General features: G+C 44.3%; 1 protein-coding gene across 6 annotated transcripts in view; it reads right to left on the bottom strand.

Annotated features, from left to right (window-relative positions):
- Nucleotides 1-5,527: 5,527 nt before the first annotated feature.
- The window catches only part of INSC (INSC spindle orientation adaptor protein), a 279,978-nt gene continuing 268,568 nt past the window's right edge, over nt 5,528-16,937 (bottom strand). For 2 of the 6 annotated variants that reach the window (XM_069738642.1, XM_069738641.1), the window contains 2 exons: nt 13,489-13,565; nt 5,533-6,038 (listed from right to left, as the gene is read on the bottom strand). In XM_069738642.1, the coding sequence (XP_069594743.1) occupies nt 5,910-6,038; nt 13,489-13,565 (206 nt within the window). In that variant the 3' untranslated portion in view covers nt 5,533-5,909. Of the gene's footprint in view, nt 6,039-13,488; nt 13,566-14,327; nt 14,556-16,937 lie in introns of those variants that run through there. The other 4 variants (XM_069738640.1, XM_069738645.1, XM_069738644.1 and 1 more) reach the window with 3 other exon arrangements.

The following is a 16,937-nucleotide window of genomic DNA, read 5'->3' on the forward strand; positions in this document are numbered from 1 at the left end:
CCTCATGGGAATTGGCTGGGGACACCTTAGGAAGGTGCACACCACCTCCATAAGACTCAAGAAGTGACGGCAGGGACACCCTATGCACACAACCAGGAAGTACAGTACAGACCAAACGTTTGGACACACCTTCTCATTTAAAGGTTTCTGGACTATGATAATTGTACATTCACACTGAAGGCATTAAAACTATGAATTAACACGTGGAATTATATACTGAACAAAAAAGTGTGAAACAACTGAAATTATGTCTTATATACTAGGTTCTTCAAAGTAGCCATCTTTTGCTTTGATGACTGCTTTGCACACTCTTGGCATTCTGTTGATGAGCTTCTAGAGGTAGTCACCGGGAATGGTCTTCCAACAATCTTGAAGGAGTTCCCAGAGATGTTTAGCACTTGTTGGCCCTTTTGCCTTCACTCTGCGGTCCAGCTCACCCCAAACCATCTGGATTGGGTTCAGGTCTGGTGACTGTGGAGGCCAGGTCATCTGGCGTAGCCCCCATCACTCTCCTTCTTGGTCAAATAGCCCTTACACAGCCTGGAGGTGTTTGGGGTCATTGTCCTGTTCAAAAATAAATGATGGTCCAACTAAACACAAACCGGATGGAATAGCATGCCGCTGCAAGATGCTGTGGTAGCCATGCTGGTTCAGTATGCCTTCAATTTTGAATAAATCCCCAACAGTGTCACCTGTAAAGCCCCCCCACACCATCACACCTCCTCCTCCATGCTTCACGGTGGGAACCAGGCATGTAGAGTCCATCCGTTCACCTTTTCTGCGTCGCACAAAGACACGGTGGTTGGAACCAAAGATCTCAAATTTGGACTCATCAGACCAAAGCACAGATTTCCACTGGTCTAATGTCCATTCCTTGTGTTCTTTAGCCCAAACAAGTCTCTTCTGCTTGTTGCCCGTCCTTAGCAGTGGTTTCCTAGCAGCTATTTTACCATGAAGACTGCTGCACAAAGTCTCCTCTTAACAGTTGTTGTAGAGATGTGTCTGCTGCTAGAACTCTGTGTGGCACTGACCTGGTCTCTGATCTGAGCTGCTGTTAACCTGCGATTTCTGAGGCTGGTGACTCGGATAAACTTATCCTCAGAAGCAGATGTGACTCTTGGTCTTCCTTTCCTGGGGCGGTCCTCATGTGAGCCAGTTTCTTTGTAGCGCTTGATGGTTTTTGACTCTGCATTTGGGGACACTTTCAAAGTTTTCCCAATTTTTCAGACTGACTGACCTTCATTTCTTAAAGTAATGATGGCCACTCGTTTTTCTTTACTTAGCTGCTTTTTCCTTGCCATAATACAAATTCTAACAGTCTGTTCAGTAGGACTATCAGCTGTGTATCCACCAGACTTCTGCACAACACAACTGATGGTCCCAACACCATTTATAATGCAAGAAATCCCACTTATTAAACCTGACAGGGCACACCTGTGAAGTGAAAACCATTCCCGGTGACTACCTCTTGAAGATCATCAAGAGAATGCCAAGAGTGTGCAAAGCAGTCATCAAAGCAAAAGGTGGCTACTTTGAAGAACCTAGAATATAAGACATAATTTCAGTTGTTTCACACTTTGTTGTTAAGTATATAATTCCACATGTGTTAATTCATAGTTTTGATGTCTTCAGTGTGAATGTACAATTTTCATAGTCATGAAAATACAGAAAAATCTTTAAATGAGAAGGTGTGTCCAAACTTTTGGTCTGTACTGTATACAAAGAGCAGACAGGAGACATGAGGTACACAACATGGAGCCGGCAGCAGACAGAACTCACAGCATGGCCTGGAGCAGTGAGTAAGTGTACGGCAGGTGGGGAATGGGAGGCCATGCAGTGATGCCAGTAGGGTTGTTACACTCAGCTTGTGAAGCTAGATGAAAGGATGGACTCAGACTACATGGGGCGGAAGGTATTGCAATCCAGAAATGCTGCTAGAGGTGAGGAAGATCCCCTAGGTCTAAAGGTACCTTCACACATAACGAGATCGTTAACGATATAGTTGCTTTTTGTGACGTAGCAACGATATTGTTACCGAAATCGTTATGCGTGACAGCGACCAACGATCAGGCCCCTGCTGGGAGATCGTTGGTCGCTGGGGAAAATCCAGGACTTTATTTCGTCGCTGGATCTCCCGCTGACATCGCTGGATCGGCGTGTGTGACGCCGATTCAGCGATGTCTTCACTGGTAACCAGGGCCGCGCTTAGTAACCCGATGTTTACCCTGGTTACCATTGTAAAAGTAAAAAAACAAACAAACACTACATACTTACATTCCTGTCACGTTCCTCAGCGTCAGCTTCCCTGCCAGTTCCCCAGTGTCAGCGCCGGCCGGCCGTAAAGCAAAGCACAGCGGTGACGTCACCGCTCTGCTTTCCGGCAAGCGCGCTTACACAGAGCAGGGAAGCTGAGGCCGGGGGACGCGACAGGAATGTAAGTATGTAGTGTTTGTTTGTTTTTTTACAATGGTTACCAGGGTAAACATCGGGTTACTAAGCGCGGTCCTGCGCTTAATAACCCGATGTTTACCCTGGTTACCCGGGGACTTCGGGATCGTTGGTCGCTGGAGAGCTGTCTGTGTGACAGCTCTCCAGCGACCAAACAGCGACGCTGCAGCAATCGGCATTGTTGTCTAGATCGCTGCAGCATCGCTTAATGTGACGGTACCTTTAGAAAGCCAGAGAGGGGGATATGCCACATATGTCAAGAACCAGGTGGGAAGAAACCAGATTGTATCTTAATTACCCAGGCAGCTACCTTTTTGCAAACCAATAAGAACTGACTTTTCATTTGTATATTGGCTTGTGCATTTAAGTGTTTATGTCTGGTGGTTCAAGAAGACAGACTTGCAAACTGATACCATTTAACATACAGTGTAAGTCTATAATAGTGACTTGTACATAGTGTGTTTTTATCTTTGTTTATTGATGTGTGCTGATATGCTAATTGTGCATTGAATTCCAGAACTAGCTTGGTGACTTCTAAAGCAGAGAAGGAAAGACTGTGCAAATAGATTGAATGGTCAAGTGGTACTATGTAATCTCATCACATCACCATTGTTTGCTATATATAAATGTTAAACTAAAGGACACTGGGTAATTCTAAAAATAGCTTACATGCCTTGGGTATAAAAAGAATCAGAGATCACATCCTGGAGGAGACTGAAGTAACACAGAGCCACCAGCCAGACATTCTGCAAACCACCCAACAGACAAGAGAACGGACTGCAGCCAATTCATCACGGCACCATCACGAGGGACACTGATCTATGATTCTATAGGAAACAACCTAGGGGTTTTCGGCTCTGGTTGGAAGGACACAGATCTGATCCAGTGACCATCTCTGAACCACGGATATGTTTGGAGAAAGCCAGGTTTGGGACCCGCTGGTCGCCTGGTTCCATGGAGATGGTCAGATAAGCCAGGTGGTGACTCTCTTGTCAACTGGCTTTGGACCTTGTATGGACTCTATGGACAGTTCTTGGTCATCTCCCTATGCTTGTCGTTACCCCTTCTCTGTGCGTTCATCCACAGATGGAGTAGCGACCCTGGGAGCTCTGACATCATGTCATACCGGAAATACGTGGAGACGCAGTGATATTTTATATGCGCCCATGTAATCAAGCAATTGCAGCCATGTTGGGATTGTTGTTTGCTTTTGTGTGCTGTGGTTCAATAAAGTATTGCCACACTGTTTTACCTTAACCCTGTGTTGTCTGTGTAGTGTATTGCCCACTGGGAGATAGAGCGGGCGTTCAGTGGTATGAGCCGTGGTCCATGTAGTCTTGCTATAGACAGCCGGGCCAGCAGACAAGAGCACCCACTGACCCCGTTTCTCCGTTGCACCAGGACTAAAGTTGATCCTGTACCTGTGTGAAAGCTGACAACTCGTATCCTTTAAACCTGCTTGTAAATATTCTACAGAATGCCATTCTCTCTGTAAAAGTTTGTTTTTTTTATTAACCATGTGTCTCCTGGACTGTTTGTTGCCCTAGTTCCAGGAAAGGGATTCCTGGACCCAGAGAAGGTCTGCTGGCCAGAAGTAAGTAGGAAGCATTACATACACAGCAGCACACCAGGACTGAGACGCCCCTTGTTTATAGGATGCCAGAGTGAGTGGGGACCGCAGCTCACCCACGACTACCTCGCTTGGGCATCTTACAGCTGTGTAATGCTTCATTTCTCCTGTGGTGGCGCTGGAGGGAAACTAAACACTTACCAGGCTCAGCTACAGGTCGGTGCAGATCGCTGGGATCACTTCTGATCATTACATTCTCTGTTATTTCCTATCTGATTCTTTGTCGACCGAATGTACAGACGTAATATAATAAGGATTGTGTGCACATTGGTGTGGATGCGTCCATGCTGGCACTGCGTGTCTCAGTAGTGCAGCCTCAGCCAATCACGGCTCATCATAGCCGCACTGTAATCGGGTTATAAACTCTCGTACTCTGCGTTTTCTATTCTGGTTTCACTTTTATTATAAAAGTTTGTCTTTTATATATTATTTCATGCTGTATAGAAATGCATCAAAATATCAGGTACAAAAGAGGAAATGTGCTGTAAAAAAGTCAATGTACGAAACGCCGATTACTGGGGTGTTTACTGCGCTGGTCGAGACCCACATGTCCAAAATATAGGGATGGCTCAAGCCTGCAGAACGCAGACTCTTCTGTGTAGGATGCTGGGTATTCTGTGCAGGACGCTGGGTCTTCTGTGCAGAACGCAGACTCTTCTGTGTAGGATGCTGGGTATTCTGTGCAGGACGCTGGGTCTTCTGTGCAGGACACTGGGTCTTCTGTGTAGGACACGGGGGGTCTTCTGTGCAGGACGCTGGGTCTTCTGTGCAGGACGCTGGGTCTTCTGTGCAGGACGCTGGGTCTTCTGTGCAGGACGCTGGGTCTTCTGTGCAGGACGCTGGGTCTTCTGTGCAGGACGCTGGGTCTTCTGTGCAGGACGCTGGGTCTTCTGTGCAGGACGCTGGGTCTTCTGTGCAGGACGCTGGGTCTTCTGTGCAGGATGCTGGGTCTTCTGTGCAGAACGCAGACTCTTCTGTGTAGGATGCTGGGTCTTCTGTGCAGGACGCTGGGTCTTCTGTGCAGGACGCTGGGTCTTCTGTGCAGGACGCTGGGTCTTCTGTGCAGGACGCTGGGTCTTCTGTGCAGGACGCTGGGTCTTCTGTGCAGGACGCTGGGTCTTCTGTGCAGGACGCTGGGTCTTCTGTGTAGGACAGGGGGGGTCTTCTGTGTAGGACAGGGGGGGTCTTCTGTGCAGGACGCTGGGTCTTCTGTGCAGGACGCTGGGTCTTCTGTGCAGGACGCTGGGTCTTCTGTGCAGGACGCTGGGTCTTCTGTGCAGGACGCTGGGTCTTCTGTGCAGGACGCTGGGTCTTCTGTGCAGGACGCTGGGTCTTCTGTGCAGGACGCTGGGTCTTCTGTGCAGGACGCTGGGTCTTCTGTGTAGGACACGGGGGGTCTTCTGTGCAGGACGCTGGGTCTTCTGTGCAGGACGCAGGCTCTTCTGTGCAGGACGCTGGGTCTTCTGTGCAGGACGCGGGGTTTTCTGGGCAGGACGCGGGGTTTTCTGGAGAGGACACGGGGTCTTCTGTGCAGGATGTGTGGTCTTCTGTGCAGGACATGGGGTCTTCTGTACAGGACGCGGGGTCTCCTGTGCAGGACGCTGGGTCTTCTGTGCAGGACGCTGGGTCTTCTGTGCAGGACGCGGGGTTTTCTGGGCAGGACGCGGGGTTTTCTGGGCAGGACGCGGGGCTTTCTGGAGAGGATGCGGGGTCTTCTGTACAGGACATGGGGTCTTCTGCGCAGGATGCCTGGAGCTGTGACTGGCACTTTATAATTACTGCATCCTTCATGATAATAAAGGGGATTGGGGGCACATATCTTTAGCTTCCACTACACAAAACTTTCCTCCATATTAGAACACAGCAGAAATGAGTCCACAAGTCGCGGTTTCACCAATTGTTGCAGATCTGAATCATCAATTCCTCCAGGACAAGCAATCGCCAATCTCCGCAGTGCGGCCTGGGAAATCAGAATGACAAGGGTTAATAGAAGGATATATATTATATGAGATGAAGAAGGCGCTAAATGACACCGATGGCCGATCGTTCAGCTGCATTTACACTGCAGATTATTGGGACAAGCGTCCTTAATGACTCAAATTACCATTCTCTTTCCGTGTAAACAGGCGCCGATCACCCGATGAAGGAGAAAAGCGCTCGTTATTGGCGAAAATTATCTTTTGTACAGCACAAAAGATTACTTTTCTCTGCAGCACATTGTCCTGTGTAACCAGTATGTGCTGCCGAGAACATTGGCAGCCTGTGTGCACGGATGGTCTATTACAGATCAATTATACATCGCTCAGTCACACCATTTACCACAATCTGCCTGTGTAATCCCAGTATAAAAGAGAAGATCATTGAGATTGAGCAATGCAATCTATTGCTCCCTGTTATCAGCCATGAGGTGACCGATATCGGCCGCTCCTCTTATATCACTTCTGTACTGTAATAAGATATGACTGATATCAGCTCCTGCACTGTAATGTCCCGCTGTTAGTGCACTTTATTATTATTGGATACAACAGCTGCAGGCTTATGCCTTTATTACTGTATTCAGCAGATGGCGTTGTATTTTCTGGCTATATTATTTGCCAGTGTTTGTGAATACTGCAGCGTGTGACCTCTCTAGGGGCTTGGTCTTGCTCTATGTCCCTAGCAGAACACTTAATTCTCCCACAGTGTCTGAGATCTGATGATTCTGCTGAAAGCTGAAATCTGCAACAGGATATGGACTCACCAAGCAAAGAGCCCGGCACGGCTTGGTGACGACACTGGGACAAGGAATCTTCCAGAGGTTCTCGTCTCTTGCTTACATGTAAGAAACTCAATGTATACACCCAAACGCTGGGACTGGCCCATCGGGGAGCTGGAGAATCCTCCGGTGGGCCTGGCCAGCACTGACTAGCGATGGGAGGCGCCTTCCCCTGATGCCTTAGATCTGCTCTGCGCTGATCAGCTAGTCCGCATCCACACCCGCACACTCCCTCATTTCTCTACTGTACTGGTGTAATTTTATCCCACTTGCTTGACAGAAAAATAATAAAATTATGGCTCTCAGAACGAGAGGAGATAAAAAAAGTGAAAACTTTTCTTCTGGTTAACGGTTCTGGCTCATGGTGGCAAGAAAATAGCAAAAAAAAAAAAAAACATACATGCTTACAGGGTCCCCAGCAGGTGATGGTGCAGATACCTCCATTATGTACACGGGATCAGCGGGAGGAGGGCGGTTGTAATAAACAGCTGCACTGCTGCCGAGATCGGAGTAAGCTCTGATCCAGGCCGAAATGATCACCAGCCTCAGTAACATCACAGGGACTGGTGTCACTGTGCAGAAAGTAAAGGGCTCTGGTCTGGCTCTTTAAGAAGCCTCTAATGGCCGACCAGTGGTCCCGTATAGCCTGTATATACCACAGTGCGGCCCCCCCTACACCTCCTCATTTCTATTACCTACCTGTCCTCTCCACAGTGCAGCCCCCTACATCTCCTCCCTCATTTCTGTCTATCACCTACCTGTTCTCTCCACAGTGCGGCCCCCTACATCTCCTCCCTCATTTCTGTCTATCACCTACCTGTTCTCTCCACAGTGCGGCCCCCCTACACCTCCTCATTTCTATCACCTACCTGTCCTCTCCACAGTGCGGCCCCCCTACATCTCCTCCCTCATTTCTGTCTATCACCTACCCATCCTCTCCACAGTGCGGCCCCCTACATCTCCTCCCTCATTTCTGTCTATCACCTACCCATCCTCTCCACAATGCAGCCCCCCTACATCTCCTCCCTCATTTCTATCACCTACCCATCCTCTCCACAGTGCGGCCCCCTTACATTTCTTCCCTCATTTCTATCACCTACCTGTCCTCCCCACAGTGCAGCCCCCTTACATTTCTTCCCTCATTTCTATCACCTACCCGTCCTCTCCACAGTGCAGCCCCCCTACATCTCCTCCCTCATTTCTGTCTATCACCTACCTGTTCTCTCCACAGTGCAGCCCCCCTACATCTCCTCCCTCATTTCTATCACTCCAACCATCCTCTCCACAGTGCGGCTTCCCTACATCTCCTCCCTCATTTCTGTCTATCACCTACCTGTTCTCTCCACAGTGCGGCCCCCCTACACCTCCTCATTTCTATCACCTACCTGTCCTCTCCACAATGCAGCCCCCCTACATCTCCTCCCTCATTTCTATCACCTACCCATCCTCTCCACAGTGCGGCCCCCTTACATTTCTTCCCTCATTTCTATCACCTACCTGTCCTCTCCACAGTGCAGCCCCCCTACATCTCCTCCCTCATTTCTATCACCTACCTGTCCTCCCCACAGTGCAGCCCCCTTACATTTCTTCCCTCATTTCTATCACCTACCCGTCCTCTCCACAGTGCGGCCCCCCTACATCTCCTCCCTCATTTCTGTCTATCACCTACCCATCCTCTCCACAGTGCGGCCCCCTACATCTCCTCCCTCATTTCTATCACTCCAACCATCCTCTCCACAGTGCGGCTTCCCTACATCTCCTCCCTCATTTCTATCACTCCAACCATCCTCTCCACAGTGCAGCTTCCCTACATCTCCTCCCTCATTTTTGTCTATCATCTACCCGTCCTCTCCATAGTGCAGCCCCCTACATCTCCTCCCTCATTTCTATCATCTACCCGTCCTCTCCACAGTGCAGCCCCCTACATCTCCTCCCTCATTTCTATCACTCTACCCGTCCTCTCCACAGTGCAGCCCCCTACATCTCCTCCCTCATTTCTATCACCTACCTGTCCTCTCCACAGTGGGACCCACTACATCTCCTCCCTCATTTATATCACATACCTGTCCTCTCCATAGTGCGACCCCCTTATGTCTCCTCCCTCATTTCTATTACTCTACTCATCCTCTCCACAGTGCGGCCCCCCTACATCTCCTCCATCATTTCTATCACTCTACCTGTCCTCTCCGCAGTGCGACCCCCCTACATCTCCTCCCTCATTTCTATTACCTACCAGTCTGTCACGATATTGTATAAAATATAATATGATTTTGTAGCTTTGCCCTTCAGACCCATGCTGCGGGCTAAAAAAAACCCTTCTTTTCTGAATGTGTGTAGAAGAGCTTTTATTGCTTCTTGCTGCATTCCTGACTTTCAGCTCCCAAACGCCTCATGCCCCTCCTAAAGGAATTTTTACGATCAGCATAGATGCATGGACAGTTGTACCAGCTGAAACTGGTCTGATTTCCCTTGTAAAACATGAGGTTCTTTGTCCTAATATTGCAAGATATTGGGCCAACGATTTAGGCTAGGAAAATAAAAAGTACATATTGTTCACGTCCATCGGCGGATCTATCCGCCACGGTAAACGCGGGCTTATAATTCCACCAGGTAAATAAGTACAGATTTCTCTGGAACGGAGTGTCCCTACTAGCCCAAATTTAGTATCTATAGAGAGCAAATCTTAATACAAGATGAATGCTGGGTGTGTTATAATTCTGACATGTTCTGTAGCGGAGACACAGGCATTAGACTAACTTGTGTTAAATTTACTAAGGCTGAAGAGGTAGGAGGGTCTAAGGAAACCAGCCCTGTTAGTGATGTCACAAGGCTGTGGTTATTTAAGTGACCCCACTTTGCCCAGCCTTCAGAGTCTGCAGAGTCTGTCTGAGTCTGACTTGAGGAGCTCGTACTGCCAGTCCTGATGCATTGGGACATTTGGGAGCTATTCCCACTAGCCTGGTTCTGCCTGCCATGAACACATGTAAGTGTTGATTTCTTATTTAATCCCTGTTATTTTTATAATTACCATGTACATATTTTCAATTGTCTCTTTTGTAACATCTTTATATGCCTTTTTATAAACACTGCCTTAAAATATTTTATGGAGTATAATATTTAATATACTAGATTCGCTCTTCTGCTCTAAAACGTACCATAAGTCTTCTGAAGGGAATTACGCTACTGTTTTGGGTTAGCTTCGGACCCGTTTAAACGAAGCTGGTGGCAGCATACCTTGTACGGTGCCTTTGGGAGTCGTTGTAGCAACTGCAGCGTTGATAATTATTGTTCCTGCCTGAGTGGGAGTAGTTAAATCGCCTCGCTGCAGCGTGCCCAATAGCCAGTACATAGCAGGCAGCCTTTCTGGCGACTAATTACCCTAGGTGCAGTACCTATTTCAAGTGGAACTGTAAAGCGGGATACACAAAAATCCCTGCAGTTCGTGGTATATTGAAGAGCAGTTGGATACCTAAAATAAGCTCCTGCTGTAAACTAAGAGGTCAATAGCCTTGTGTGTGTTTTTTCATCACATTGTAGCAGTGGAGGGATAACTAAAATAAGCCCCCCTGCACATGTGATAGCCGTCTGTTGGCCTAAAGTCACCCCGATCCGTGACGTAGGGGTGATGGTCACCGTGTGAATCATGACATATTGGTGGCAGCGGTGTGGATTCGTGACACCGTCCTCTCCACAGTGCGGCTTCACTACATCTCCCTCATTTTTGACTATCTATCCGTCCTCTCCACAGTGCGGCCCCCCTACATCTCCTCCCTCATTTCTATTACTTTACTCATCTCCACAGTGTGGCCCCCCTACATCTCCTCCCTTATTTCTATCACATACCTGTCCTCTCCGCAGTGTGACCCCCCTACATCTCCTCCCTCATTTCTATTACCTATCCGTCCTCTCCACAGTGCGGCTTCCCTACATCTCCTCCCTCATTTCTATCACTCTACCCGTCCTCTCCACAGTGCGGCCCCCCTACATCTCCTCCCTCATTTCTATCACATACTTGTCCTCCGCAGTGCGACCCCCTTACATCTCCTCCCTCATTTCTATCATCCTACCCGTCCTCTCCACAGTGCAGCCCCCCTACATCTCCTCTCATTTCTATCACTCTACCCGTCCTCTCCACAGTGCGACCCCCCTACATCTCCTCTCTCATTTCTATCACTCTACCCGTCCTTTCCACAGTGCGGCCCCCCTACATCTCCTCCCTCATTTCTATCACTCTACCCGTCCTCTCCACAGTGCAGCCCCCTACATCTCCTCTCTCATTTCTATCACTCTACCCGTCCTCTCCACAGTGCGGCCCCCCTACATCTCCTCCCTCATTTCTATCACTCTACCCGTCCTCTCCACAGTGCGGCCCCCCTACATCTCCTCTCTCATTTCTATCACTCTACCCGTCCTTTCCACAGTGCGGCCCCCCTACATCTCCTCCCTCATTTCTATCACTCTACCCGTCCTCTCCACAGTGCAGCCCCCCTACATCTCCTCTCATTTCTATCACTCTACCCGTCCTCTCCACAGTGCGACCCCCCTACATCTCCTCTCTCATTTCTATCACTCTACCCGTCCTCTCCACAGTGCGGCCCCCCTACATCTCCTCCCTCATTTCTATCACTCTACCTGTCCTCTCCACAGTGCGGCCCCCCTACATCTCCTCCCTCATTTCTGTTTATCAGTCTACCCACTTGTTACACTCTTTCGACTAACCTCTGCACTAATCCATACCTCACACTCCCGACTCCAAGACTTCTCCCGTGCTGCGCCAATCCTCTGGAATGCTCTACCCCAAGAAATTAGGACCATCCACAACTTTCATAGTTTTAGGCGCTCCCTCAAAGCAGACCTGTTCAGATCGGCCTATCATGTTCCCTAATCAAAGTCCTTTTTTGTGTAAGTGTGTGTGGCACATTCACTATCTGAGAATAACCCTCCATGAAATTCCACCGCACCCAACAGCACCACAAATACAGGCTGGTGACAACCTCATGCAGCCCTTTGTCTATCCCCATTCCCTCAAGATGGCTGGACCATCATCGTAAATACGCCCCTGTACTTTGTGTCACCACACGTCATTGTAGATTGTAAGCTCTTTCGAGCAGAAGCGTCTTATTTTGCTTTAATTATTGTACTACTTTGAACATTGTTACTTATGATTTGTATATTAACTGTTATACTGGTAAAGCGCTGCGGAATATGTTGGCGCTATATAAATATACATCAAAAAATAGGAGAAATACCTGCCTAGTAATCTGGCAATGCTCCAAATTAATATGAACATCCAAAAAAGCAAAAAAGAAGCAATATAGCCATAAAATGATGAAATTTTATTACAAATAAATAAATACAAAATATCCAAAAAACATAAAAAATGGGACAGAAAAATATGCACAAGAAAATAGTAGCCACCAAAAGGCAAAAATTGTATATCATACCATGTAGAAACGATAAATCTACAATAGTGCGGAAATCAACGCACAATATAGCACAGTGCAAGACATAAATGCAACGTATATTGCGTATGAAAAAAGTAACGCACAGGCATGCTAAATACGTTTATGAGATGTAATCACCATAAAGCATATAGATTGCAAAATAAAAGCATAAAGATCCTCCAAAGTAGAAAGAAGTTAAATATGTAAGATGCTGCAGACATAACTCTAGGTATTAGGAAAATAATCCCATATATAGTGAAACCAGCCCAGTTGCAAATATAATTGTACTAATTAGTCCTGCAACAAAAGTCATGCCTGCAACATGATACATGCATGCCAGAACTATGCTCTTAATAAGGCCAAAATGGCAGGGGCGTGCATGATAAAACAGAAATAAGAGAGGATCATATAAAGTGCAAAATGTAGCAAATGCGAGGATAGCAGCCAAGGATTTTACCTGATGGTGGTGACAGCAACCCGACGCGCGTTTCGCATTTAGCTTCCCCGGACGAAGCTAAACGCGAAACGCGCGTCGGGTTGCTGTCACCACCATCAGGTAAAATCCTTGGCTGCTATCCTCGCATTTGCTACATTTTGCACTTTATATGATCCTCTCTTATTTCTGTTTTATCATGCACGCCCCTGCCATTTTGGCCTTATTAAGAGTATAGTTCTGGCATGCATGTATCATGTTGCAGGCATGACTTTTGTTGCAGGACTAATTAGTACAATTATATTTGCAACTGGGCTGGTTTCACTATATATGGGATTATTTTCCTAATACCTAGAGTTATGTCTGCAGCATCTTACATATTTAACTTTTTTCTACTTTGGAGGATCTTTATGCTTTTATTTTGCAATCTATATGCTTTATGGTGATTACATCTCATAAACGTATTTAGCATGCCTGTGCGTTACTTTTTTCATACGCAATATACGTTGCATTTATGTCTTGCACTGTGCTATATTGTGCGTTGATTTCCGCACTATTGTAGATTTATCGTTTCTACATGGTATGATATACAATTTTTGCCTTTTGGTGGCTACTATTTTCTTGTGCATATTTTTCTGTCCCATTTTTTATGTTTTTTGGATATTTTGTATTTATTTATTTGTAATAAAATTTCATCATTTTATGGCTATATTGCTTCTTTTTTTCTTTTTTGGATGGCGCTATATAAAGATTATTATTTTCAGAATATGGAAATTACCAGACAGGCCACGAGGACGGCGTCACTGCTGAACCTCTCCTCTGGGTGGCGGCAAAGAGCAATGAGGCGTGGAATACCTGCCAGAAGAAAAGCTGTAAGTATAAAGTATAGGTACCATACACCGGTATATATATATCATCTATAGGTACCATACACCGGTATATATACATATATCATCTATAGGTACCATACACCGGTATATATACATATATCATCTACAGCTACCATATACTGGTATATATACATATATCATCTATAGGTACCATACACCGGTATATACACATATCATCTATAGCTACCATACACCGGTATATATATATCATCTATAGGTACTATACACCGGTATATATACATATATCATCTATAGGTACCATACACCGGTATATATACATATATCATCTATAGGTACCATACACCGGTATATATACATATATCATCTATAGGTACCATACACCGGTATATATACATATATCATCTATAGCTACCTGTCATGATTCCAATGGCAGGGAATCACAAAAGGACAAGCACCAACAAGCTCTAAGGTGATGGAACCTGAGCTGACCGCGACCCTAAACCTGAACACACAAATAACAATAGCTGGGGAACGTGCCTACGTTGATCCTAGACGTCTCGCACCAGCCGAAGATCTAACTTCCCCTATTAGAAGAAACACAGACCTCTCTTGCCTCCAGAGAAATACCCCACAGAAATAGCAGCCCCCCACATGTAATGATGGTGAAATGAGAGGAAGGCACATACACAGTATGAAAACAGATTCAGCAAAATGAGGCCCGCTAAAACTAGATAGCAGAGGATACAAAAGTAAACTGCGCGGTCAGCAAAAAACCCTTCAAAAAACCATCCTGTAATTACTTGAACTCATGTTCCAACTCATGGAACATGAGGAGCAATTACAGCCCACTAGAGCAACCAGCAGCAAAGAAACAATTACATGCAAGCTGGACAAGACAAAAATAAAGCAAAACGTGGAACAAGAAAATCAAAAACTTAGCTTGTCCTGAAGAATACTGAGGCCAGAAGCTGAGGTAACAAAACTCTCTGATAACCTTGATAGCCGGCGGGGAAATGACAAGAAAGCCCGGTTAAATAGGAAACTCCCAAATCCTAATAGAACAGGTGGACACCAGAGACAGCAGAACACAAATCACCCAGTACCATCAGTAACCACCAGAGGGAGCCCAAAAACAGAACTCACAAAAGCTACCATATACTTGTGTATATATACATATGTCATCTACAGCTACCATACACTGGTATATACACATATATCATCTATAGGTCCCATACACCGGTATATATACATATATCATCTATAGGTACCATACACTGGTGTATATATACATATATCATCTATAGGTACCATATATTGGTATATATACATATATCATCTATAGCTACCATATACTTGTATATATACATATATCATCTATAGCTACCATACACTGGTATATATACATATATCATCTATAGGTACCATACACCGGTGTATATATACATATATCATCTATAGGTACCATACACCGGTATATATACATATATCATCTATAGCTACCATATACTGATATATACATATATCATCTATAGGTACCATACACCGGTATATATACATATATCATCTATAGGTACCATACACTGGTATATATACATATATCATCTATAGGTACCATATACTGATATATACATATATCATCTATAGGTACCATACACCGGTATATATACATATATCATCTATAGGTACCATACACTGGTATATATACATATATCATCTATAGGTACCATATATTGGTATATATACATATATCATCTATAGCTACCATATACTTGTATATATACATATATCATCTATAGCTACCATACACTGGTATATATACATATATCATCTATAGGTACCATACACCGGTATATATACATATATCATCTATAGGTACCATACACCGGTATATATACATATATCATCTATAGCTACCATATACTGATATATACATATATCATCTATAGGTACCATACACCGGTATATATACATATATCATCTATAGGTACCATACACTGGTATATATACATATATCATCTATAGGTACCATATACTGATATATACATATATCATCTATAGGTACCATACACTGGTATATATACATATATCATCTATAGGTACCATACACTGGTATATATACATATATCATCTATAGGTACCATATATTGGTATATATACATATATCATCTATAGCTACCATATACTTGTATATATACATATATCATCTATAGCTACCATACACTGGTATATATACATATATCATCTATAGGTACCATACACCGGTATATATACATATATCATCTATAGGTACCATACACCGGTATATATACATATATCATCTATAGGTACCATACACTGGTATATATACATATATCATCTATAGGTACCATATATTGGTATATATACATATATCATCTATAGCTACCATATACTTGTATATATACATATATCATCTATAGCTACCATACACTGGTATATATACATATATCATCTATAGGTACCATACACCGGTATATATACATATATCATCTATAGGTACCATACACCGGTATATATACATATATCATCTATAGCTACCATATACTGATATATACATATATCATCTATAGGTACCATACACCGGTATATATACATATATCATCTATAGGTACCATACACTGGTATATATACATATATCATCTATAGGTACCATACATTGGTATATATACATATATCATCTATAGCTACCATATACTTGTATATATACATATATCATCTATAGCTACCATACACTGGTATATATACATATATCATCTATAGGTACCATACACCGGTATATACATATATCATCTATAGCTACCATACACCGGTATATACACATATCATCTATAGCTACCATACACCTATATATATATATATATCATCTATAGGTACTATACACCGGTATATATACATATATCATCTATAGGTACCATACACCGGTATATATACATATATCATCTATAGGTACCATACACCGGTATATATACATATATCATCTATAGGTACCATACACCGGTATATATACATATATCATCTATAGCTACCATATACTGATATATACATATATCATCTATAGGTACCATACACTGGTATATATACATATATCATCTATAGCTACCATATACTTGTATATATACATATGTCATCTACAGCTACCATACACTGGTATATACACATATATCATCTATAGGTCCCATACACCGGTATATATACATATATCATCTATAGGTACCATACACTGGTATATATACATATATCATCTATAGGTACCATACACTGGTATATATACATATATCATCTATAGGTACCATACATTGGTATATATACATATATCATCTATAGGTACCATATATTGGTATATATACATATATAATCT

The sequence above is a fragment of the Ranitomeya imitator genome, chromosome 9 (assembly GCF_032444005.1).
Source record: "Ranitomeya imitator isolate aRanImi1 chromosome 9, aRanImi1.pri, whole genome shotgun sequence".
Taxonomy (NCBI): Eukaryota; Metazoa; Chordata; class Amphibia; order Anura; family Dendrobatidae; genus Ranitomeya; species Ranitomeya imitator.